Source organism: Myotis myotis, unplaced genomic scaffold (assembly GCF_014108235.1).
Source record: "Myotis myotis isolate mMyoMyo1 unplaced genomic scaffold, mMyoMyo1.p scaffold_m19_p_14, whole genome shotgun sequence".
Classification (NCBI taxonomy): domain Eukaryota; kingdom Metazoa; phylum Chordata; class Mammalia; order Chiroptera; family Vespertilionidae; genus Myotis; species Myotis myotis.
In genome coordinates this window covers 17,252,649-17,278,412 of record NW_023416318.1, presented here as the reverse complement: position 1 = coordinate 17,278,412, position 25,764 = coordinate 17,252,649, and the positions used below count along the sequence as shown (strand labels likewise).

General features: G+C 43.5%; 2 protein-coding genes across 4 annotated transcripts in view; both read right to left on the bottom strand.

Annotated features, from left to right (window-relative positions):
• The window catches only part of SPRED2 (sprouty related EVH1 domain containing 2), a 116,083-nt gene that overhangs the window by 22,907 nt on the left and 67,412 nt on the right, over positions 1-25,764 (bottom strand). For all 3 annotated transcript variants that reach the window (XM_036334322.1, XM_036334323.1, XM_036334324.1), the window contains 2 exons: positions 7,958-8,135; positions 213-381 (listed from right to left, as the gene is read on the bottom strand). In XM_036334322.1, coding sequence (XP_036190215.1) covers positions 213-381; positions 7,958-8,135 — 347 coding nt within the window. The remainder of the gene's footprint in view (positions 1-212; positions 382-7,957; positions 8,136-25,764) is intronic.
• On the bottom strand, positions 7,025-7,378 carry LOC118668931 (small nuclear ribonucleoprotein G-like). The gene has a single exon (XM_036334325.1). It carries the CDS (start codon positions 7,361-7,363, stop codon positions 7,151-7,153), a length of 213 nt encoding a protein of 70 aa, XP_036190218.1. The 5' UTR covers positions 7,364-7,378; the 3' UTR covers positions 7,025-7,150.

The following is a 25,764-nucleotide window of genomic DNA, read 5'->3' as shown; positions in this document are numbered from 1 at the left end:
CTCAGAAACCCATCTCCTTCCCCCCCCCCCCCCGGGTTTTTTCACTTTGTAATTGTTTTCCTTGGATGTTCCTAAAGTTTTGGCTCCTAATGACTGACCTGGCCACCAACCCTCCTTCTAATAAACCACAAATATATGATGGTGGACAAGAATGAACAATAACTCAGAAAAGTAACATAGTCCCACTAAGAATGCAGCGACAAACTCAATACCTTCTATAAGGTCTTCGATTGCTTTCCTCACTCCCCTGTCAAAGGCTCGAGCATCGGCAGGACTTTGGAAAGTAAGTCCAAACTTCCTATTGTCGACCTTCCAATGATGAAAGGTTGGGTTGGCTTTGGTGTAGACCAAGTCCTTTCTTACATAGCATTCCAATACCACCTGAAGGATTGAAACACACAGGCTGGTTAACTTGTGAAACAGTCATGCTGGTGTTTGGTTACAAAACTCTAACTGGGAACTGTCCATCTTTGGTGGCAACTAATGAAAACCCTCCTCTCCTGCCTTCAGGTATCTGTGAGTCTCTTCATTGGAAAGGCCTTTGCTTGCCTCTGTGGACCATCCATCCACTCTTTATTGACCTGTCCCCCTACCCCACCCCCCAACCCCCTTCCCTTTGGCGATCCCACTGTACTGTGGTACTCCTTCTCATTCCACTTCATCTCATTCCTCTTCCTCACTCCCTGATTGGGGGGCACTAAGCTGGGGTCCAGGTCTTGGGGCTTTGCTCTGTTCCAGGTGACTGATTCCATGCCAGGGCCTTTGTATTAGTGGCTCTTAACTGTCCCTCCTCTGTCCTAATGGGTGTTTCCTGGTGACCTCAAATCCAACATGTTGAAAAACTAACTTAATCTGCTCTGAAATTTCTGCCACTAGCTTCCTCTTCCAACTTCCCCACATCTAGCAATGCCAATCCCTCTTTGTTCATTCTCTTTGGTTTAAAATCTCCGCGGTTACCTTTGCCTCTTCTGCTTTCTCTGCCCCCTGTATTATTAATCACCAAGTCCGTTTCATTTTTCCTTCAATATCTTTTATATAAATTCATTCAAGTTGCTACTACCCTGATCTGGGTCTTTATTAACCCTTTATCTGCATTATTAGAACAATCTCCAAGTTTTTAGCCATTTCGCTTCAGAACTGCCTTTAACTAAGCTATAACTTTGCATAGATTGTCTCAGACACTTGGTTTTTTTTTATCTCTGAAATGGAAATAACACTAATATTATCAGTGTGAACATATACAGCATAAAAGCAGCATTGCAATCATGTGAATGTAAATTCCCTTCTTTATGCACAAAAAATCTCTAAAATATCAACAATATTTATCAACAATATTTATTCCTATGTACACCAAAATAATTTTGCTAAGTGTTAATAATAACTTTGATTTTGTTCTGGTGAAGCTCTTCACTGAGCCAAATGAAATCTTACTAAGAGAAGGGAAAGAGTAAAGGCCTGCCTAAATTAGTATAAATTCAAATTAGAGACTATTCTTAAATGAGTTCAGGTTTCAAGGATACATCTCAGCACACTAAGAAATTAAGTGCTGCCTACTAAATGTTCCCTAACTTCTAGACAGATGAGAACAACAGTCAAATTGGTATATCAAGTAGCAGTCCCAAGCAGTTAACTTTATTACATTGTATTGAAAGAAGACAACAGTCTTTTCATACAGTTTTATTTATGATTAAAATGCTTATTATGGCCGTTTCCCCCTAAGAATAGTGCGACGGTTAAATGTCAGCCCAGCCCCATTCCTAATTGGGGAAATCCAAATAACCAAGGCTTTAACTAACAAATGTTATCTATTTTAGAATTTAACAGTCTCAATTCAAGGTCTCAAAATAAACTTTTTGTAAAAACAAAGACTTCCAGTTTCTCCATATTTTTCGGGTGAAAAAATTAGTCTTTGGTTGACATTTTCCAAGTTTAAGATTATTACAACTGTACATTTTCTTACAGAAGTTTCAAAAAAAATGACATCATTAGATATCTAAGTTTAATGACAAAAATGAAAAAGTTCAGATGCTTTCATCTTACCAATAGGTACTAGTATAGTCCCTCTAATGAAGTTTAGGCATTAACTTAAAACTCAAAATATCTTTTTAGCCTGGCCGGCGTGGCTCAGTGGTTGAGCATTGACCTATAAACCAGAAGATCATGGCTCGATTCCTGGTGAGGGCACATGCCTGGGCTGCGGGCTGGATCTCCATTGTGGGGCGTGCAGGAGGCAGCCGATCAATGATTCTCTCTCATTGATGCTTCTGTCTCTCACTCCCTCTCCTTTCCTCTCTGAAATCAATAAAAATATATCTGAAAATAAAAATATATTAAAAATTATTGAAGCTTGACCCTTGAATGGACATCTTTTGTGTGATGAAGTGGAAGTACACATAATTGGATTCTCATCTCTGCTTCTGCGTCCAGTCTGCTGTCATGTTACTGGGGTTGCAGTATATGAAGAAAGCCTGGCTTTGCGCAAATGCGGTTGGGAAAGGGAAGAGAATTTCTAACAGCCTTTTCACTTCTGCTGCACAGGGAAGAACGACAACTGTCTCAAGGAAAAGCACTAGCGCAATTAACTACTTCAGTTGTGAGTTGACCTGCCTGCTTTTTTCATGGGTTTCCTTGAAAGAACCACTGACAGATGAACTACGGTTACTCAAACGTGTGTATTTGGCAGATCTTTTCTTTAATATGAGCACAGTGAGCCTGTCACTTCCAGGAAAACAACTAGAGTTATTTGTTGCCAATAATAAAATTTGAACTTTCAAGCGAAAGAATTGTGGACAGCTCCCCAACACTGCAAGACGTTTCAAATGAGATTAGTGGTGACATTGTGATTTTTGGATACGGTTGGGTTAAATGTACCAACATTTGGAAGATCTGCTTACATCATTATTTTCCAAATGACCAATGCATGAATGTTACAAAACCAAGAAAGAGTGAGTAAAAGATGTCATCAGAGTGAAAGATAAACCAGTGGATTTTATTGTAAGAGTATGAAAAATTCACTGATATGGCTTCAGAGTCCACATTCATAAAACTCTACAAGCCAAGTTTTGGTGTAGTATCAAAAAAGTATACCTATAATTATCTGAAAAGATTAAAGTACTTCTCCCTTTTCCAACTACCAACCTGTGTGAGGCTGGATTTTCTTCAACCAAAACAACATACTGCAAGAGACTGAAAGCAGGAGTCGACACCAGAATCCAGCCATTTCCCATTAGCCTGATATTAAAGAGATTTGCAAAAGCAAAATAATACTACCCTTCTATTTTTTATTCTGCAAAACAGTTATATAGTTAGCTCTCATAAAGAATGCCACCTATGCTAAAACTGCCACTTAAGATTAAAAAAATTTCCAGTTTGAATTTCTAAAATGGTAAATATTAGCAGCTATACCTCACAGCGTCAAAAGATTTTTGGGGTCCTCGATAAATTTTCAGTGCAAAGGGAGCCCGAGACCAGAAATGCTCGAGAACTGTTGTTGTCCACAAATCTTTGCGGGCGAGTCTATTTTTACAGGACAGGGCTCGGGTGTAAAACTGCCAGGTAAAAAGGTATGTCCCTTTAAAACCAACCGATGTCCTGCCACACTGCCTTTCGAAGAGCCCTGCCAGCTGGAGCTCCCACCAGACGAGAGCGCTCCCACCTGCACGCGGGGACGAATGGAATGATCAACCTTTTAGCTTTTGTGGTTCATTTTCATAAGGTGGTTCTCACAGGATTTGTTTCAGGAGTAAACTCCTCTAACCCATCTCAAATAAGATTGAACCCAGAAATTTTCAATTTACATATAATTGCTCAGGAAAACTTGACTGTCTCCAACTTACAGAAAATGATCCCAAACACCTTGTGAACGGATGTCTGGGACCCAGACTTGCCATAAAAACAGTAGCAGTTGAGTTCACAGGCCTCAACATATTAATTCAACACCAACAAAAACCAATGTTTTGAATTTTAGAACTGCACATTGGAAAAACCATTGACAACACGGTTTCTGTCAGAAAAAGCACTTCCTGTCCTAGCTGGAATACTGGGGATTCTGATACCATCCATCCACTCTATTCCAAAAATGATCTCCACTCTTTCCTCCAAATCCCACCATTTAGGGGTGTGTGTGTGTGTGTGTGTGTGTGTTTTCCTTCAACAACCCACCTTCCACAGGGACTCATACTCTGCACTAGGTGGGAGTGCTGCTTATGGAAGCGTGGAGGCCAAAAAAGGAGTCACCATATCTCCGGGGGGTGGGGGGGTGAGGAGTGGGGTGTGAAGGTGGTGGTGGTGGTGGTGGTGGTGGTGGTGGTGGTGTGTGTGTGTGTTGTGGGACGGGGCAGAGGGAGGGAGTAAAGTACCACTGAGTATAGAAGTCCAGAATTTCCTAGAGTGTGGCATAGGTAAGGTGAGGGATGCGAAGATGGAGTAGCATAATTGGGTGTGTGATTTAAATACTAGTGGATATAAAAGTCCAGAAGCGTAGAGTCAGAATGCAGAGGGCCAGGAAGGGGACAGAGTAACGGAGAAACATGATTGGGGAGAGGGTGAGGCACACAATCCTTTCACAACGGAAGCTGGCCCACAAGCAGGACTGCCCTGCTGCTGTGCGGAGTTAGTAAGAAGGCACCAGGTTTTGGCTTCACAAGGAAATGGTTCCCAATGCTGGCTCTGCTGAGGCTGTGTGCCTAGACCAGCCGTGGGCAAACTACGGCCCTCGGGCCGGATCCGGCCCGTTTGAAATGAATAAAACTAAAAAAAAAAAAAAAAAAAAGACCGTACCCTCTTATGTAATGATGTTTACTTTGAATTTATATTAGTTCACACAAACACTCCATCCATGCTTTTGATCCGGCCCTCCGGTCCAGTTTAAGAACCCATTGTGGCCCTCGAGTCAAAAAGTTTGCCCACCCCTGGCCTAGACAGAGGAAATGCGTCACTTCTTAGAGCACCGAGCTCCCACAATGTGGACATAATAGCATTGCTCCCTACAGCATGCTGCAGGGATTTAACTGAGGTGATTTACATAAGGGCCCTGAACAAAACCGCAAAGGTTTATTATGTATGTCAGTGGTAAGATACAAGTTTATAAATGTATTTATAAAATGAAGGCGTTGAATGAGACAAGCTAAAGGCCATTTTAGATTGACATATTCTATGACAAACCATAGAAATACCAGGGGAAAAAAACATCTAAAATAATATAACCATTCAGGTAAGATAATCTGTTAACACAAAAGTAGTAACAATAAAAAGGGTAAAAGGGGGAAAACTTTTCTTTCAAAATTTTTGTAGAAAAAGAACACCAACTAAAATAAAAAGGCAACAAATGTGGCAGATGAAGATTAATACCCTTCTGCTACCAGAGGGCATACATACACAGGAAGGAGAAAAGCAAGGTCCCAACAGATCAAACATCATTAACAGATAATTTAGTTGTCACTGTTTAACAAACAGAAAAACATTCGCTCTCATCAGATACCACTGATAATCTGTCAAATTGGTGAAGATGTAAAGTATCTGATCCTTGTTGTGTTTAGGATATTCTCATAATGGTCGCAGCTCTTCGTACAATAATCAAAAGTCATAAAAATGTGACCCTTAAGTTATTCCAAGGAAATAAAAATGTAGAAAATGCAGGTAGGTATCTACAGATGCAGAGAGGTAATCCTAGGGGAGGGAGCCAGGGGGAAGAACCTCAATATCTGACACTAAGGAGATTGTCAAATAAACAAAAATAATCAACCTGATAACAGCAACATGGAAAGTTGCTTATAATAATGTTAGGGCAAAACCAAAGACGAGCAGAACTGTTCATGAGTTCGGATTATGGCTAGTAAAAATAAAAATATGCATGAAGAGGAAAAGCTGCGTCAGAGCTAAATAAAGGTGGTTGTGCACATGCGACTTTGGCTCAGTTTTGGGGTCAGAGTGACAGAGTAGCAAATACTGGTTCCAGACTCCAAGATGAGTCACCAAGAACAAGCAGTCTTTCCGAATCTTAATTTCTTCAGGTCTGACTGCACCGGCTACAAGGACACAATGATGCAACCTAACTGCAGAGCTAGCACAGGGTCAATGCTATATAAAGGGTAGTTATTTTATATTGATAGCGTGGTTATACTGCCTTTATTGTGACTATCTTATAAACGAGAATGTTTAATTATTTGACTATCATGTAGAAAATTTCTTAAATAGACACATTTTCATTTATTTTATTTTTAGAGATGAATCAAGTGTGAAAGCAGCATTTCTATGAATCCATATATAATATTTACAAATTGTTCTGTCTTATTTCATAACTTTTAAAACAATAAATGTTTGTAAAATATTATATCTGTACACTTAGCACCTCATCAACTCAACAGACACCACAGTAAAGGGCTTCAGGTGTAACACTGACATGCTCTGCAGTGTCTCCATGCTTTCTCTGTTGAGATCCTGTACCATCTGGCACATTCTGAGTCATCTGATGGCTTTTGAGCGTATACTCCATGATTAAGTACAGATGGGGCAGCGTTCTTCCAGGTTCACACCACCAATTACAAATAGCGTTATCCCGGCTGGCATGGCTCAGTGGTTGAGCGTCGACCTATGAACCAGGAGGTCACAGTTTGATATCCGGTCAGAGCACATGCCCAGGTTGTGGACTTGATCCCCAGGGTGCTGCTTGTAGGAGGCAGCCGATCAATGATTCTCTCTCATTATTGATGTGTCTATCTTTCTCTCCTTCTCACTTCCTCTTTGAAATCAATAAAAAAAATTTTTTTAAAATAGCTTTAGATATTCAATTTCCCTTCATAATATAGAATTGGACATCCAAGTTCTTTCATGCAACTAACTGAATGGATTATCCATGTGCCCACCCCTGTGAGGTCATGATTACACTCCAAAGCGCGTGCGCACGCGTGTGTGTGTGTGTGTATGTGTATATATATATATATGTATATATATATATATATATATATGTATATATATATATATATATATATATATATATTTTGACCAATACAAAAGTTTATTTAACAAAAGTTCAATGTGAAAATGGACTCTATTTTTATATTGTAGTAAAACAGGTGCTATGGAGAGGGGACATGTGGGAGCAGTTGATTTCTCTGGCAACTATAGCCATTCTTCATACTCGTTCCAAGGCTTATAACATGCTGGTACTATTTCCTCGTATTACCACCATCCCAATATTGTTCTGTTGCCCACCAGTTGCCATCTCCACACATTCATCTATCACAAGATTCATAAAGGGATCAAATCCCCGTAATATTCCTTGGACATGTCTGCCACCATTTAATTTCAAGGATAACTGCTTGTCCATACATTGTTTTAACTCGGGAGGGTGAGCTTTGCTCATGGTGGCCAAGTGAGCTCAAAGAGACTTCCAAAGCGTATATTTTTAAGCACGTAGAATTAGTATGGAAGTGTGATACCACTACTTTTTGTTACTTTCTTTTTCCAAACATGCTTTATTCATTACCTTATGGAATTAAAGCTACCCTATCTTTTAGCTAAACATGTATTTAGAAGTAACCAAATATTAGGTGGCTCCTTTTCTTTCCACCTTTTCACCAACCAACCAATCCTTGGTGGCATGCTCCATAAAAAAAAACAACCCTGCACTTTTAAAAAGTCTGACTTCACAGCTCACTACAATCTGATTCATAATAAAGAACCCACTTCTGTTTTGAATATCTTGTTACAGTGACAGCATCCGAGTTACTCTGAGCATCCGAGTCATACGGTGTGTGTAAAAGTGACTTTGCTGGAAAGCCAGGGTTATGTTTTTGTAACTTGGCACCAGCTCCAGACTTATAACTTTGGAAGCTTTCCTAAGAGTTTGGGGTCAGAGAAAGAAGGGAAGAAATAGCCTACGGGAAGAGGGCTGTGATTTAAGGCAAAGAAATCAGTCATTGCTGATTTAACCCCCGCACCCCCCGTCTGCCATTACCAGTTTGTCTTTCTGCCGTTCACCATGGATGAGAAAGCCGCTTCGTCCATTGCCTTCGGGGTGCATGACCTTACAGACCCCCACGCGACTGATCCCGCCTCCTTCCTGTGGGAACCATCCCCCGCTGGAGTCATCTCTGGTCATAACCACAGCCTTGACACGCACAATATAGCTGTCACTAAAACGACAACAAGAAGAATGGGGCATGACAATGGTCTGGCAGTTGCAGGACACGTTTCACAAAGCAAGATGCCAGCATTTGCTGGACTCATCGACGGGAAACCTACGCCTGGCAGCAACCTTCAAAGGCAGCCATCTCAACCTTCAGAGAAAAACCAAAACTTTAATTAACTCAATATAAACGTACATTTTAAAAAAAGATGCCCAGAAACTAAAAATATTTGTTTTTTAAGATGTATGTCCAATTTCTGGGTGGTAAATATTAATGATAAAACAAATGAGCTGGCCCGGCTGGTGTGGCTCAGTGGTTGAGTGTCAACCGAGGAACCAAGAGATTGGGGTTCAATTCCAGGTCAGGGCACATGCCTAGGTTTCCGGCTTGATCTCCAGAAGTGGGTGTGCAGGAGGCAGCCAATCAATGATTCTCTCTCATCATTGATGTTTCTATCTCTCTCTCCCTCTACCTTCTTCTCTCTCTTAAAAAAAAAAAATCAATAAAAACATTAAAAAAAAACAAACCCACACAAATAAGGTGATCTCTATAGTTTGGAATCATACGTTAGGAAAGACAAATCTATTAACTTAAAAGGATATTATGGTTTCAACCATTAAAACTTAGTTTATAATGCCAAGGTTTAACATTTTATAAAACTAATAATCCTCTGATTTAGCATAACAATAGGAAAATCCTTTTCCAAATCACAAATTCACTATACAATCACATATAGGTGGGAAATATTTCAATTTAAGTGCCCTTTACACGTGTGTAACCTCTTGATTCTATTTTTCCAGTCTAAATTTCAATTTCACATTAAGTTCTTTTGCACAGTTGCCAAACATCCTCTTTCTTCTCCAGAGACCAACTCTAGCTTCTTTTCATTCTTCTGTCACTTTGCGGGAAATTTATTTGGATTTTCAGCAAGGCCATTAAATCTCACTTGCTGCTCTCTTTCTTTGGAAAGAATTCATTTTTTACTCATTCAAACATATATCCCCGTCTTCTGTACGCCAGGCACTGTGCCAGATTCCAGGGAACGAAGATGCAGAGTAACACAGAACCCCCTCCCTCCGCCTTCCGGGCCCGGCGCTGAGCCTGGCCACGCAGTCTGCAAGCTGCTGGAGACCATTTGGACAGTCCCTCTGCCCCACGTCCCTGATCACCTTACTCACCCAAAGACAAAGCCACCTAGATTCCCTGGTTCCCTAGAGAGCTTACCCTCTACTGTGACCCAGCTCCCTTCCCCCTGTGCCCATCAGAATCAAGGTCTGACACCCCACCCCTTACCTTCTTACCCCCCTTCCTCAGACTTTTTTTTGGTGGTAAAATATACATAAAGTAAAATTTACCATTTTAAGTGTCCAATTCCATGGCATTGAATTAAGCACATTCACATTGTTCTGCAATCATCCCCATCACCCACCTCCAGAACTTCTTTCATCTCCCCAGACTAAAAATCCATACTCACTAACTCCCCGTTCTCTCTTCTCCCCAGCCCCTGGCAGCCACTATTCTACTCTGGGTACCTCATGTAAGATCCTTTCACTTTCTTAACCTCAAGGCACAGGTGCTCTGGGCTGAGCCTCAGGCCCCGCACACACTGGGCTGCTTTCTCACCTCTGCTGCAGGCCAGTGGCCCTCTCCCCAGCTCCTCTGAAGCTCCCGAGTCTGACCATGTCCCCACTACCCCTCTTCAATCTTCAGACCTCGGGGTCACTCCCCCGCATTCCTTGAAAACACTCATTGTCCCTCCATCTCCCCACCATGATCCCCGTCATGATTCTTTCTAATTTCATTATTCACCCAAAGGATCCTTCCGATTTCTTGGCCCCTCAGTTTCTGGAAATCTTCTGCTCCTGTGACCTGGTCTCCCACCCAACCTCTCCCACCCATGCCGAGTCACAGCCTTAACCTTCAACAATAGCTGTACAACTTCCATGACCTCAATTCTAACCATCCTGCCCTCCAGCCACCACCTCCCGAATTTGCAAGCTCCCTCCCTCGCTCCCTCAACTTCAGTAACTGCACCCACTGGGGCCACAATCTAGTGTTATGACCCCCCAACCCCACTTCCCACCCCCTTATGCTCTTACTTGATTCTCTACCCAACTCTTTTGCATAAAACCTTAACGCATTTCTTCTCTCTTCATTGTAATTGCCTGGCGAAACCCCAACTCAGGGGAAATCCCACCATCTACTCAACTCCATGCTCCCACCCAGGCTGCTGAATATGGTTAGAGGAAAACCCCCCACTCTGTTTAACTTATAGTTCTAGGGTGAAAGTCATAAGCACTAACCTCCATGGGTCCTAAAGAGCCACCCAGCATCTGCTACATTCCCCAAGTCTGTCCCCAAGCTCACTGCACGTGTCCTCCTACCACCTCCCTCTCAGATGATGGATGAGCTCGCTTTAATTTCAGTGAGAAAATAGACACCATCAGAAAAGGCCCTGCACCTATGCCCACCAGCACGCCGACGACTCTGGACCCGGACTCTCTGCCTCTCCTTTGATAACTGGCTAAACCGTCCACGGTCCAAGCCAGGGTCAACAGCTGCAACGTCAGTTCTGTCCATGAGCCAACAGTGGCCAAATTCAGGTTTCTGTCCAGACCTCTTCTCTAAGCTTCAGAACAGTAAAACCAACCGCCTATGATTTCTCTGCTCGGGTATCTAGTAGGCACATCAATCAGCAGGTTGAAATCGTGATTCCCAACACCTTCCTATCCAGGAGGTTCTCCCTTTGACACATATCCAGAACCCACATTTTACTACCTCCCTCAACTCTGCCCTGAGCCCAGCTGTCACCACCTCTCAGACTATTGCAGTAGCCCCCTAACTGGCCTCCTTACTTCCACACATGCCCAACTTTCTAAGAAAATAGACAGGTGACTCAGAGTATGACACTCGACTCAAACCAACCCTGCAACATTTCTTTATTATTACTCTGAGTAAACGTAAAAAATCTAGCACTTATCTACCACTCTCCTCCTTGCTCATTCCACATTAGTTCCACTGTCCTTGAGGGCCCTCCACATGAAGCACATTCCTACCTCAGGGCCTTTGCACATGCTTAAAACGCCATTTCACTCTTCTCCCCACACAAACTAGGTTCATTCCCAAGGTTAATTTCATCATAGAAGACTTCTCTGTCCATTTTATATACAGTACCGTGAACTCCTCTTCAATCTTCTCACCCTGCTTTGTCTTTTTACATGCTGCTAAGTCAACCCCGGGCCTATTTGTTTGTCCACCTTCCCCAACTAGAATGTAAACTCCCCATGAGAGCAGGGACTTTGCCCCTTTTGTTCTAGGCTCTATATCCCTAGAGCCTAGAACGGTGTCTTACATGTAGTAGGTGATACAGTGATTGGGTTAAATACACAATATTTATCAACAGGTTTAAAAAAATAATTTGTAGCTAACAGAATTCCTGAGAAGACATGAAGTGTTCAATACCCTTTTGCTTATGAGCCATAATAGTTTAACTGGGATCAGGTAAAGATTTCCTCTTCATTAAACAGGAAAACTGGCCCTGGCCGGTTTGGCTCAGTGGATAGAGCGTCGGCCTGTGGACTGAAGAGTCCCCGGGTTAGATTCTGCCCAGGTTGTGGGCTTGGTCCCCAGTGGGGGGCGTGCAGGAGGCAGCCAGTCAATGATGCTCTCTCATCATTTATGTTTCTATCTCTCCTCCCTTCCTCTCTGAAATCAATAAAAAGGTATTTATAAATAAATAAACAAACTGAATTTTAAAAAATCACATCATTAATCTATTTTAGGATCCCACATGCATATTCCTTTAGATCATAGAGATTAAGAACATTTTTTTACATTTGTTTAGATTAGTTGCATACAAACATCTTGAGAATATCTTTTTTTCCTCCAATACCTCATCTTCTCTAGAAAAAGGAAGGGGTCCCAGGATGTGTAAAAGGTGTGGTATGAAACTCAGCTTTTCAACTCTCCGGTAAGTGCAGTGGGTTCATCCTGACGGGAAAGGCCAAGGTGAATAACTGAAACTCCACACACCTCTTACTGAAACATGCTTTCACTGTTTCGGTGTTGCAGCTGTGTACTGGTCTCCTTTCGAGTGGATTAAGTATGAAAAAGGAAGTTTGTATTACTTATGCTCGTGTCATAAACTTATTTCCAAAAAGTATTCATTTATTAGAGATTTTTAAAAATGCCCCACCCCTTGGCGTCCCGGCCACAGGCGCTAATTTGGGCCTTTGCTTTTGGGTCGGCAGCATCCTCCTTCCTGCCTTGATTCATCTCACGCCCCTTCCTGAGGGCGGACGTCTTCTCTGTGAGGGGCTGCGTGTGATGGGGCTAGGAGGACAGAAGTCCACCCCCCACTCCCCTGTCTTCTCTGGTAACAACTCCGACAGCCAGCATTAACCGAGGCATCTGGCTGTTTAAAACGAGGTGGGGGATAAAGTGCTGCACTGAAAGCTGTGAAGGCTGTCTGGGTAATCCAGCTGCATGGCTGTGTGCCAGCTGCTTCCTAGCCGTGGTGTATTTACGTTACTCAGGCATCTCCCCCCACCCAGAACAGACACGACAGTGAACTCTCCTACCAGAAGGTATAGGGAGGAAAATTCCCTTCCCACCTTCCCTCCCCTCCTTCTGGAAAGAATTAAACAACATGTTTAAACCAGATGTGGGGGTGGCTGGGGGAAGGAGGGGAGCAGGAAGGGCAAAGGTAGGTTAGTGTTCTAACGTGTACAAGGAACATGCTGCTAGTGAGCCTCAGAAATTTTACAAAATAATGTTATTTTTGTTAAAAATAACAACAACAAATATGCTTCTGAAAGTTTCAACAGCCAAACTAGTGTAACTGATTCAGGACCTGGTGATGTTCTAGGCGTGTGTCCAGATACCAATTGAACGGAGCCCTCGTGTCTGAATTTGAGCTAAACTGCCCCGTAGAATCAACGTCCGTGCAAATGGTGTTTGACTCCCACCATCCAAACAATACCATGTTCTTTAGATCAGTGGTTCCCAACCTTTTTTTGGCCACGCCCCACCAAGGCATCACTAAAATCCTGATGCCCCCTCCGTGCCATATAATTCTTATTCCTCAAAAAGTGAGCCCCTATTCACGTGGAGGAAGCCTAAAGACCATTAACTTAGTCTAAACAAGCTTCCAAACAACATGGCATCCATGAAAGGAAAACAAAAGAACGAAAGGACAGTTGAAGTACTGAGGAAGAAATCACTAAGAAATCGTTAAAAAAATAATAATATGAAGTGATATGAAAAAATGGCAAATAAATTTTCACAACGTATTACAGAGAACTGAAATGCATAAATATGTCACAACATATATTTATACTAGAGGCCCAGTGCACGAAATTCGTGCATGGATAGGGTTCCTAGCGGCTGCCAGCCAGGGCCTCCCTTCATTCCGCGCCGCCCGCTGGTGGTCAGAGCATGCCACAGCGAGCTATCAAACTCCCAGTTGGTCGAACTCTAGAGGGGACACTTTGAATATTAGGCATAAAAGATTCCGTTAATAACTCATTCTCAAATTGCCCCCCTTAAAAATCAAATTGCCCCCCTGTGGGGCATGGGCTCCACGCTGGGAACCACTGCTTTAGATGCATTCTGAGTAAAATTGATTCTTACAAATTGGACTGGGGCTCTGCCATTTAGATGTGGTTTCTTTAAGGAAAAAGTTTTGTGTTGCCATGTGTGACTTTATTTGTAAAAACAGGTCTTGTTCTGTGATTGCTCAACATACAAAAGAGGTGGGTGCTATCCTAAAGCAGAAAGAACAATTTCAAAGCTAATTTTTTTGGGGGCGGGGGGTGGGGGGGAGTACTCATTCTACAGTGGCAAGGCAAGGTTTGGATCTCAGGCCTTAATGTTCTAAGGTCTCCCTAGATTAAAAGCAGGCCCTGTACAGGCCACATTACAGAAGTAAACAAAGGAATTGTAGGAAATGGTGCGGAGGCAACTGTCTGTAAATGATGTTGAGAGCCAGACAGGTCAGCCCTCAGTAGCTGAAGGAGCCTCTTTTTGAGCTTCAGTTCCCTTATTTGGAGAGAGAGAGAGAGGGGGGGGGGGGGGCGGAGAGAAGGGGAGAGAGAGAGAGAGAGAAGAAATGGGTCTGTCCTGCTGGGAAGTCTAGAGGGTTAAAAGCAGTGATAGAGGTCAAGTATCTGACACAGAAGTTGTAGCCATCATGATTATTTTTGCTGAAAGGCTGACTTTGATGATTAAAACAGGTCCCTGGCCACTGACTGCCTTTTTCAGCTGCAGGAGAGTGGAGTGGCAGGGAGGCTGTCAGGCCCTTAACAACAGGAGAAAATCCAAAACGAACCCGGGGCAATTATTAGTGCAAGTCAGAATCCTAAAGGCCAGGCTGCAGCCCACATCTCAGGCACACCTGTAGAGAAAAATCATTCCAGCTGCCATCTGTGAGCAGTCCTCTGCCCCTCCCCTCCCCGGTTCAGGGATGGAGGCTAGAACTTTTACATCCCCCATAAATACTTCCCTGACCCCTCCTCAGCCAGCCCTTATCTGATTACCAGGCATCTTTATCTCCACATGATGCTAAACATTACATTAATTTCCTCCCAGCCCTCTTTTTCTACCCTTCCCCACTTCACCAGACCTTGAGAAGGATTAGCTAAGATCTGGGCTCCCTCCTCCCCTCAGCACAACCCCCAGCTGCCCACTGAGTCACAAGAACCCCAAGTCCTCCAGGGGAGCCAGGTGCACAGTTTACTGTGCTCACACCCTGCCTACCCCATCTTCCTATGCCTATAGATTTCTAAAGGCTCTTTGATTTCATCGAATCATATATACTATATAATAAAAATCCTAATATGCAAATTGACTGGTGGAACAACCGGTCGCTATGACGCTCTCTGACCACCAGGGGACAGACGCTCAATGCAAGAGCTGCCCCCTGGTGGTCAGTGCGCTCCCACAGGGGGAACGCCGCTCAACCAGAAGCCAGGCTCATGGCTGGCAAGCGCAGCAGCGGTGGCGGGAGCCTCTCCTGCCTCTGCTGCCGGTGGGCTGTAAGGAGTGAGGGGTCCTGGACTGCGAGAGGGCACAGGCCTGGCTGAATGAGCCCCATCCCCCAACTCCGTGCACGAATGTCATGCACTGGGCCTCTAGTGTATATATAAAATATTATGTGTATAAAGTATGTGGGTATATGAAATATATATGTCTAGCCATCTTAAAAAAAGAATCAACAAACATTTCAGCAGAATCAAGTGTGTTGAGAAACCAAAGATATTGGTCATATTCTATTTAAGCAAGTGGTGGTTCTGTGAGTGGTGATTTTACTATTAAGCATCAACTACTTATTTTTTTTTTTAAGTTGACTGCCCCGGTTTTAGAAATTTATATACTCTGAAGTTTATAGGCAAGGAAAGTTATACATAATACTAGAGGCCCGGTGCATGAATTCATGTAGGGGTGGGGTCCCTCGGCCTGGCCAGCGATCAAGGCCTATTGGCGGTTGGCCAGTGTCCCCATGCCCGATCGGGGTGGGGGGGCCCTATTGGGGGCTGGGCCGGCCAGGGGGAGGGGCCGCAGGAGGTTGCAGGGGCTGATCAGGGCCAGATCGGGCCAGCTGGCCGCCGCAGTGCATGTCATAATGATCAGTCATTCCGCTGTTTGGTCGCTGGGCTTTTATATAGTTTCGTGCATGGTGGGAACGTGCTTTTCAGCTCTGTGTGAGCCACTAAAGGTAGACTGTGTTCTCTCTGCTAATGTCTACTAAAATGTGTGGGGGCCTTGTACTGGCTGAGGCATTACAGAGAACGGTGGCAGGAGAAGCCCGCTTCTGCAGAGGACCAGCTCTCTAGGGCGCTGATGAGCAGGCACTAAGAAGCAGAGACATTTTCTGAATGTCAATTTGCTTCATAAAGAGAACTGGTTTGCCTAATATCAGAGTTGGGGAAGCTCAAAAGTGGGCCAAGATCATGTAAGAAAAAGGCTTCCCCACAGTAACGTAACATCTGTGAAATCAGCCATGCAGTACACAGGAAGAAAGTTGGCTTGGAAACTGCCCTACCCAGTATCTGGGAGGGGAAAAACCGTGGCTCTGACCTCCCGGTGCCAAGGCGCTCAGGTAGTGACCAGATCTACGGAGAGAGGAAAGCAGGCTCGGCAGTCCAATCTCCATCGTGTCCCTGCTTTTCTGAGATGCTGCAGTTCATCTTGCCCATGCAAAGTCATTCTCCCAGAGGATTACAACAGAGCTTTTATGTTTTATCTTCATAATTTAGGCATTTTTTAAAAATGGTAACGAGTTTCTAGAAATGGAATCCCACTATATAACCTAGTATCCAAAAGGTGGTGGTGGTTGGGGCTGTTTGCCTTGCAATGGCTAGGGATGTAAGCTTCACCCAGGAGTCGATTAGGCTGAAAGTCAGGGGTCCTGCTTATATTGTAGGAGCCCCAGAGGGGGTATGAGTAGGTTTCTTTATTATGTGCTGGGCTCAGAATCTGTGAAAATGTTTTAGGAATCTCCACTTCAGCCCTGCACCATAAACCACTAAATTCTGTAGCACTGCAAGGTCACTGGAGCCTTCGGGGTCCAAAATCTACCCTCACCCAGAGGGGGAAGTATGGGGCATGCCCATGCGCATCCTCGCATGCCACACTTAATTCCCGCATCTTTGTTGTTGATGCTACCTAGCTACCCTGGAGCCTATAAATAGACCTCCTCACCCACACACACTGTCTAGTGCACAGAGAAAGGGCCGCTTCCTCCATTATTGTGAAAGGCACTGCCAACACGACGGGTGCTTGAAACAGGCATGATTATTAAATGTAATAATTTATAAATCATTCCTTAGAACCCAGCCTAGCAAGTGAACGTTCTTTAGACGTGGCCTCTGGTATTTTTATTTTCCTATTGAAATTTTGACACAAAAATATTCTGTTAGAATAACTACTGCTAACTCCTATTTTTATAAGCGAGTGATTCTATGATTCTAAACTAATGGCCAGGCCTTGCTTAACATCCAGTGCTGATTCAGCACGCGATGTGCCTCTAATACTTTCCTTTCAATTACAATGCACTGTAAACAGACACATTTTCTAATCTCCCAGGTGCTGCCTTACACCTACAGGCCATAGGAGCCAGAGTGCCGGTGTGCTGAGTATTCCGGCACATTCTCTCCCACGTGGGGCCAAGACACCGCCCTGTACACACATGTCTTTGGGAATGGATGCTCTTTGGGGCTGTCCCAAGTCGAGGGTACTGGGCAGTGTGCTACTCACCACTCAGGCCCCCCTGTCTTTGCTGCTGAGTCCTGCAACCCTTAAGGGCCAAAGAAAGGAAATGAAGCGAAGACACAAAGGACCGAAGGCTGAGAGTGGAAGTGAAACTTGTAAGCTTTTTTTTTTTAATATATATATATATATTATTATTATTATTATTGATTTCAGAGAGGAAGGGAGAGAGACAGAGAGACAGAAACATCAATAATGAGAGAGAATCACTGATTGGCTGTCTGCCTCCGGCACGTCCCCTACTGGGGGTGGATCGAGCCTACAACCCAGGCATGTGCCCTTGGCCGGAATCGAACCCGGGACCCTTCAGTCCGCAGGCCAACGCTCTATCCACTGAGCCAAATGGAAACTTGCAAGCTTTAAGGAGGCTTAAGCAGCGGTTCTCAACCTGTGGGTCGCGACCCCTTTGGCGGTCGAAAGACCCTTTCACAGGGTCGCCTAAGACCATCCTGCACATCAGATATTTACATTACGATTCATAACAGTAGCAACATTACAGTTATGAAGTAGCAACGAAAATAATCTATGGTTGGGTCACAACATGGGGAACTGTATTTAAAGGGCCAGAAGGTTGAGAACCACTGCTTAAGAGGCTGTTGAGGAAATACCAGAGGCGATTAGGGGCCCTCTGACATCTCTGCAGCCTGGGAGCAAGGACCTCCAGCTCCCAAATCCATGCAGGCCTCCGAGGTGAGCCAGAGCTTCTGGCGGCCCCACCTCGGTGAGAATCCCAATTCTAGGGGCAAATCTTCCTAAACTGTGAGTGAAGGGTGGTGATGGCCACTGGAAATTGCCTTATAGAACACTGGTTTTTGGGTTTCCTTCCCAAAGTTTACAAAGTTACCTGAGACGCACTCACTCTACAGTGCTGTGTTTCAAATGCAATTTTCAATGTAACCTCTAAGCTTTTATCACCTGCATGGTGAACAAGCATACATCCTCCGCAGGAAATGAACGGTCCAACTGGCTTTTACTTCTATGGTTCTCAATCCTTTTCTCTTTTGTAAATACCTTTTTATAAAAATCTTCTGATTTTATTTACTTACTATCTCCAATGTCTTAAAGGACAAAGCTATGGTTTAAAACAGCAACAATGCTCTTCCTACCGACATTTAAATTCAGCACTTAAACTCAGAAACCACAAGAATACTAAATATATAATACCCGTGATGGCAGATCACTCAGAGCTGGGGCACAAGGAAGATAAAGGCATTAGGGTTCTTCTGCTAATGTGCAACCCCAAACCATAACACGGGGTAGCTTTTGACCTGGACAATGAACCGTCCGCTGAAGTAAATCTTAGCTTGAGCACCTGAAAAGGCCATTTTAGAAGTTGTGTCTAGGACAGATTTTGTTTTAATGGCTCTTTGGCAACTCTCCCGTGTCAATATAACTTTCCTGAGCAAGAACCTCTTGAGGTGAGTAATGTACCCGGCTCGGAGGAGAAAGGCCCCGCTGAGGTCGCGCCTGGAGAGCTGGGGCAGGACAGGCTTGAAGTTTATATGCACGATCAGTGAGGAACAATCATTTTTTTTTCCTTGAAAATTTAAAACCATTTGCTCTAATTTTTATTAACAGCAGAAATCCTAATTTACCCACCCCGAGGGTCTGGGGAACTAGAGGCTCCTGGTCGCAGGCCCCTTAAGTCCCAGGTGGGTTTCCTGCTCAACCACTTGGGACCTCTGTACCCTCATCTAGCAAGTACCTATATTGTGGGTAAGTTCTTTAATAGCAGGCTCTGGTATACATTTTACATTATCTTTTAGTTTAAAACACTGGGATCCAGGAAAGTAAACTAGCTCATACTGCCCTCCAACAACAACAAAAAAAGTAAATATAATACAATTTTAAAATAAACAAAAAAAATTTACAATTCCACGGAACTCAAAAAAGTTAAAAATTTTTTTAGGGAAAGATTACTTTTTTAAAAACTCAAACAGCAAATGATTCTCTGCATTAAAACATGAGTTTTATCATAGCGTTATACACAAATTCTCTAAATGTTAACATGGGAATTTTAAGATCAGCTAAAACATTTTAGAAAATAATGGCAAGATTTTCCTACAACACTTCATTCACACTTAAGGCATTTACAGGAGACTTCTGAGTTTTGTCCAAAATCACCCAAACACAGACAACCTGCACGTGAGCAAACTACTTTTTTTTTTTAAAAAATGAAATTTTTATTCAAACCAAAACAGAATGAATCTACTTCTTAAAGAGTAAAATGGTGCTGTCCTAAAGGGTGACAGCATGGTGTGACGTGGGGACTGGGAGTGTAGAGGCCCAAGGTCTGAAACCCGGGTTTACAATTTTGCCTTTATTGTCTGCTGCTCTGCGGAGCCCACAGTTCAGTGGAGTTCATACTTAGTCAGGATCAAAGGATTACCAGCTTAAATCAAATAACGCATCCCTGGAGAGCGAGCCCCGTCGTCTTCTCCCACTTTTTACTTTGAAAGCAGGTTTCCTTGTTTTTACCCTTCCAACGATGGCATTTACAATCCACATTTAAACACCCAAAGATCAGCTGATGGAAATCACTAAACACATTTAATAAATTACCGAACAAAATCAACTCTCTCCACAGTAAAGTATAATGTAATAGAAAAATGGGTACTTCCACACACAAATACCAAGGGGGTTTGTTTCAAGTTAATAATCTCTAATTTGGGTCTTTAAACTGCTGCCCTTAAATGCTGTGCCTGACTTTCTCAGAATCTCTTTTTTTTTTCTCATTGAATCGGAGAAAACAAAGAAGAGCTTCCTTAATGATCCACATGCTGATGTTGAGGGAGAAGCACACGAATGCCTGTAACTTACTTTGCGATGCATAAAAAAGTAACAAGGTGACTGGGATGGAGAGAGGGATGATAGAGGGGTAAATCCTGTGGGTTAAGCAATAATAGCCAAATGCTGGTAGCAGACAGGAGCTGGTGAGTGGTGACTGTGCACCCCCTTCGGCACAATTTTTTGTTGAAAAAACAAAACAAATGGAAGACTTTCTTATGGTGCGCCACTCTAAATGAAGATTAACAGTAAACTTAGGAGATGCTGATAACGGTACTGAAAATTCAGTCCAATTATTTCTCTTCACTCGATCCAGGACACGCCTCCCGTATTTTCACCTGCCACCTGCCGTCCCTCCCAATCCCCAAAGCAAACCATGGTCAAAAGGGCAGGAAATTACTTTACCAAACGACTTAATGCCAAATTCTAAACCTACAAAATCCTTTACAAGCCAGTCCTTAATAAGGCCTGTTCTCAAACAAAAGGAGGGGACAAGTTAGCCCACAGGGAGGAAAGGCAGCCTGTAGTGCCAGCCTCCCTGCCTATATTCCAACAGATGTGAGTGGCAAGAATTACCAAAGGGAATGTCGTTCCCTCTCTTTGACCTCCCCCATCAGAGATGAAAAGCCTAACACTGAGGAACAAATAAAGCACAGGCAGGCGTTTGTTCTCCCTGAAGAATGCTGGGTCTCTTCAAGTACCAGGTAGAGACTGGAATAGAGCTGGGCCTAAGGTGGACTTCAGGTCTTCAATTAGGACTAGTGAGGAGCCACCCAAACACGTTTAGATACACACCTTTTATGCTAGAAAGAAGCGTAGAAACCGTGTGCCCTAGACCCCTCGCTTAGATGAAAAAGTTACAGTCCACACTGGAGGCGGGGCTTGTGCATTGGAACAGGAAAAGGACTAGGCTCCACTCTCTGTCAACCACCCCCCTCCCCTGGCACTTTGTTTTAAAGGGTCCCGTGTTGTGGCAAAGCTCCCAGTATCCAAGCTAGTTGATCCAGGGCAGGGGTGGGGGACATCCGGTCCGAGGGCCGTGGAAGGCCTGCGAAATCATTGGGTCTGGGCCTGCCAAGGCATTCGGGGTGAGTTAATTAAATGCTTGACCAAATATAGCAGGCTAATTTCTAAGTTGATAATTTTGTATGGCCCGAGAATGATGTTATAAATATACAAATGGCCCTTGGCAGGAAAAAGGTTCCCCACCACAGATTTAGAGGATATAAGAGAAGTTATTCTCATTAGTCCCTTAAAATTTACTGGATAGGCAGCTGACTGTCAAAGAAGTCATAAGGAGAAATGAAGAGGTATCACTAATGACACAACCACATGAAGAGAAGAAAAAAAAAGCGGGGCCTGCTCAGCTTGGCAAAGTTTCCCAGGAACAGAGGCAATCCTCATTTTGGATCCATCAGTGTAAGTCGTGCCATAAGTCAGCAGACTTAACCTCTACAGCACATCTCCTCACTCCCGGTTGAGGCACCCCGGACTCTGCTAGTCAGCCTCCATTTCTTCATAGGTCAAATGAAGGGTAGGGGCTAAATGACCTCTAAGGCCCTTTTTTTTTTTTAAAAAAAACTGTATTAAACACACATGAAAAAACATCTCCTTAAAGCCCTTTAGCTGTGCCAAAGAAATCAGCAAACTGAAGCCACACTAATATTCTACAAAAGCAGATCAGAAAACTTTGAGCAGTAAAATGGTAACCGAAAATATCTTTTGAATTGAAAAAAAACCCCTGAAACCACAAAGACCTGAAACCACGACAAACTAACAGATACGTTCTCTCAGTGCAAGTGTTATTACGCAATTATAAAGTTCCCAGGAGTGAAGCTAGTCTATCAAAGTGTTTTTGGAAAAAACAAAAAACAAAAAACCCACAAGAAAATGCTGAAAATTGAGTTTAATAAGATTCTTTGAGTAAAATAGGTCCAACTTCGCTCTCTGACTCGGTTTACATGTCCACAAGTGTGAGGTTCTCTCCAGCGATACACAGAAGAAAATCCTCCAGATGTATTTATGGGACAAAAGCCCGCAGAGAAGAGGGAACTGCCTCCTCTCTCCCTAACAGTGCATTTATATCAGTGGTTCTCAACCTTGGCTGCACATTAGAATCACCTGGGAATCTTTTTAAAATCCTGATTTCTGGGCCTCATCCTCCAGAAATTCTGTTTCTTTGTTATGGGGTGGGGCCACAACATTAGTAACAAAGAAACAAAATTTCCGGAGGATGAGGCCCAGAAATCAGGATTTTAAAAAGATTCCCAGGTGATTCTAATGTGCAGCCAAGGTTGAGAACCACTGATCTATATGCTCTATCAATCGACTCAAAGACAGCTGTTTCAGGAGCAGAAGGTAATGAAGCATGTGCTTAATTTAAAAAATGGGGAGAGACACTTTGATAAAGCAACTCTGTGCACTTCAAGTTTCACGTTGGGTCCAGGATGCTTTAATGACACAAATGAATTCGGGTCCCAAAGTTTTCTTGTAAATCAGTTGTTTGAAATTGGAATGTATTTTCTCCACAGGAAAAACAAACTGGTGAGCAGCAGGAGAGTCCAATCAATTCCCAAAATACTTGAATCACAGTTCTATTCCCACATGGTTTTTACTGCCCACTGAGAGTCCCCTTAGAGAGAGAAACCTCCCCCACCCCCTCCAGTGGGAATGGCCCCTTCTATTCAGCTCTGGCCAAGAGTTTTCCCCACCTGGGTGTGGGGTGGGGGAGAAAGGGCAAGCAAGGAAGAATTCTTAAACTCCTGGCTTAGGCTTCTTTGGGGGGACCCTGGAATTCCACATCACTGGATCTTGAATAGCTCTGAAAAGAGCCAACCTGATGATCATCTACTAAAAAGACTGAGAAGTCTTTACACCTAAGTGAGCAGCAGTCAAATCAAAAGGAACGCGCTAAATTACGGCAATGGTATCCGAATTAACATAGTTGATTAGGAATTCCAAGTGTCACGAGACAACTGTTTGTCTTTATGGCGGCAATGACTGCTGGCGGGCAATCAGAAGGGCAGGAACAAGGCAAGCTTCACGCTCCCGGGACAATCAGGCAGCAGTGCCTTCTTGGCGAGTGCTCGACTACAGAGAGGAACAGGATTTGACCTCTGAGGGCCATTTCCGTCTGAGTTCTTACACAACAGAGCCATCCACTTGGGGCACGTGCCTCCATAAGTGACTTTCCTGCCATACAAGAGCTGGGCCGTCAGGAGAATGAGTAGGCCAACTAGCTATTCGCTTTGCCCACCGTTTAACATGATATTCTTAAAATAGTTTCCTTTGTAGGAGAATATTTCTAGGTTGATTTCAAAGACAGCCTCTGGGGAAAAGCTATCCCCACACATAACTAAGTCTACCAGCCTGTGGAAGGGCTAGAAGCCGTCTGATTTCGAGACTCTTGGTATGCACAGAAAATTGAGATCCCTGGAGGCTAAGCTGCTGAATTTGGGCCTTCCTGCCCCTCGCCAACGTGCTTACGCCAGGAAGTCCAATCTATCTTTTAGGTCATGCATTCAGCGGTGGCTTAAGACCACTGCCCACTGTCCAAGGCAGGACAACCAAGGAGCCATGGCCAACTTCTCCCACCAGGGAAGCTTCACTGAGCAGGTGGCAGTCTGTCTGGCCAAACAGATGCAATTACACTACCCTGAAGCCATGCTGTCACCGTAGGCTGCCAATTAGCATCGGAAGAATAAAAGAGCCCTGTCTTAATATTTGGTCAAGAGGAACTACCCACAGCTCATTTCACTCTTGGTGTGCTTCAGCCACCTCTCAGGACTACGCTCACCTGCAGGCAAGTCACAACCCCTGAAGGCACCGTAAATCCGCCATCCCAAACTGAACACTGCTACATACCCAGCCATTTCCTGCAGTGAGCAACTTGGTCTATGGAAGCTCTTGTGTAAACCCAAAGGGCTAGATAAACACAAGGTGTTATGACATGATGGCACTTTTTCTTGTGTGGCGACATATAAAGAATTAACCTGATGTTTTTTTGAAAGTCAAGTCTTATCTCAAAAGGCATTCATTTCACACCCATGTTCACGGTGGCATTATTCACAACAGTCGAGAGAGATGGAAACAGCTTAAATGTCCACCAAAGGATGAAGGAATAAAGAAAATACATATGACAGGCTATTTTCAGCTTAAAAAAGAAAAAGAAAATCCTGTCGTATGCTGCAACATGGATGAAACCTTGAGGGCGTTATGCTAAGTGAAATAAACCAGTCACAAAAAGACAAGTACTGCATGATTCCATGTTGAAATTCTGCTATCTAAAGTAATCGCACTTACAGAAACAGAAAGCAGAATGGTGGTTGTGAAGGGCTGGGGAGAGGGAGATATGGGGAGTTGTTTTATGCATTTGGAGTTTCAGTTTTGCAAGATGAAAAGGTTCTAGAGTTCGCTGCATGCATGTAGTGAGCACTAATAATTTACTGAAACATTTAGAAATAGTCAAGATGGCACATTTTATGTTATGTGTAGTAGAATTGCATCTACTTGGCCACACACAAAAAAGACAATATGAGAAACAAAAAAGGGCCACTTGAAGTGGGTATACGCAAGAAGGATCCAAATTCATAAATTTTGGGCTTTGACAAAAGAATATTGCTGTAGTCCTTAAGAAATAAACATTGACACACACACACACACACCCCTCCCCTAAGCTAAGAAACACTCTTCTACACTATGAGAAACAATGAACAAATTTGCAAGATCTCAAGGTAACTATAAAAGGGAGATCTTGTGCTTTAAATATAAATGTAAATGTGGCCTATGCTCTGTTCCTTGGGATATCAGACGAACTGCATATATAAAAAGCACAAACATTTCCTTCGTGGAGGGTTTTACTGAGATAAAAATGGCTTTTCTTACGAAGTCATCTCAAAGAACAGAAGCCACGGTAAGCATAATAGACTTTCCCCTAATTGTTAGCTCCAAAAATTCCCCTAATCCTTTGCCATTCCAGTATGTTCGAATAGAATGCTTATTTTTTTACAATATAGGCAACAGGACCCCTAAAAATATTTTATTACTCTCTTTCTATTTCTTCTATTCCAACCTCAATTTTGAGATTATTTTAGACACACACACACACAATCACAAAGATTTTCTAAGAGTTCCATTTCTTCATCATGGGGATTGGTGATGTTTTTTTAAAATATTTTTCAAAGCAGAAAAGGGGGCCGCTTTATTTTTCTTTGGAATAAGTTCCTGCCAGATTTTGCACGCTGCAGTTCTTTGGCGATGTGATGAGAACACATGCCCACCCACAGACACTAATTTTGCTCTTCACCCTTCCCAAGCAGCCTTTATGACACATGCTGTCTGTGCTCCATTTAATAGAATTCGAGAGGCCCAGTCAAACAGCAGGCCCCACGGGGCCAGTGCCACCCCTCTTCCTCTGGATGGGCACAAGGAACGTGTGTTCAAAAGAAAACCACAAAAAAGCCCAGCCCGGCTTGGACACCCCCAATCTGAAAATCTTTACAACTGTATGAATTCACACTGGAAACGAAAAGTCATCTCTTGGGTTGAAATCTGGAAAGAGATGGTATCTTGTTGCGGTTCC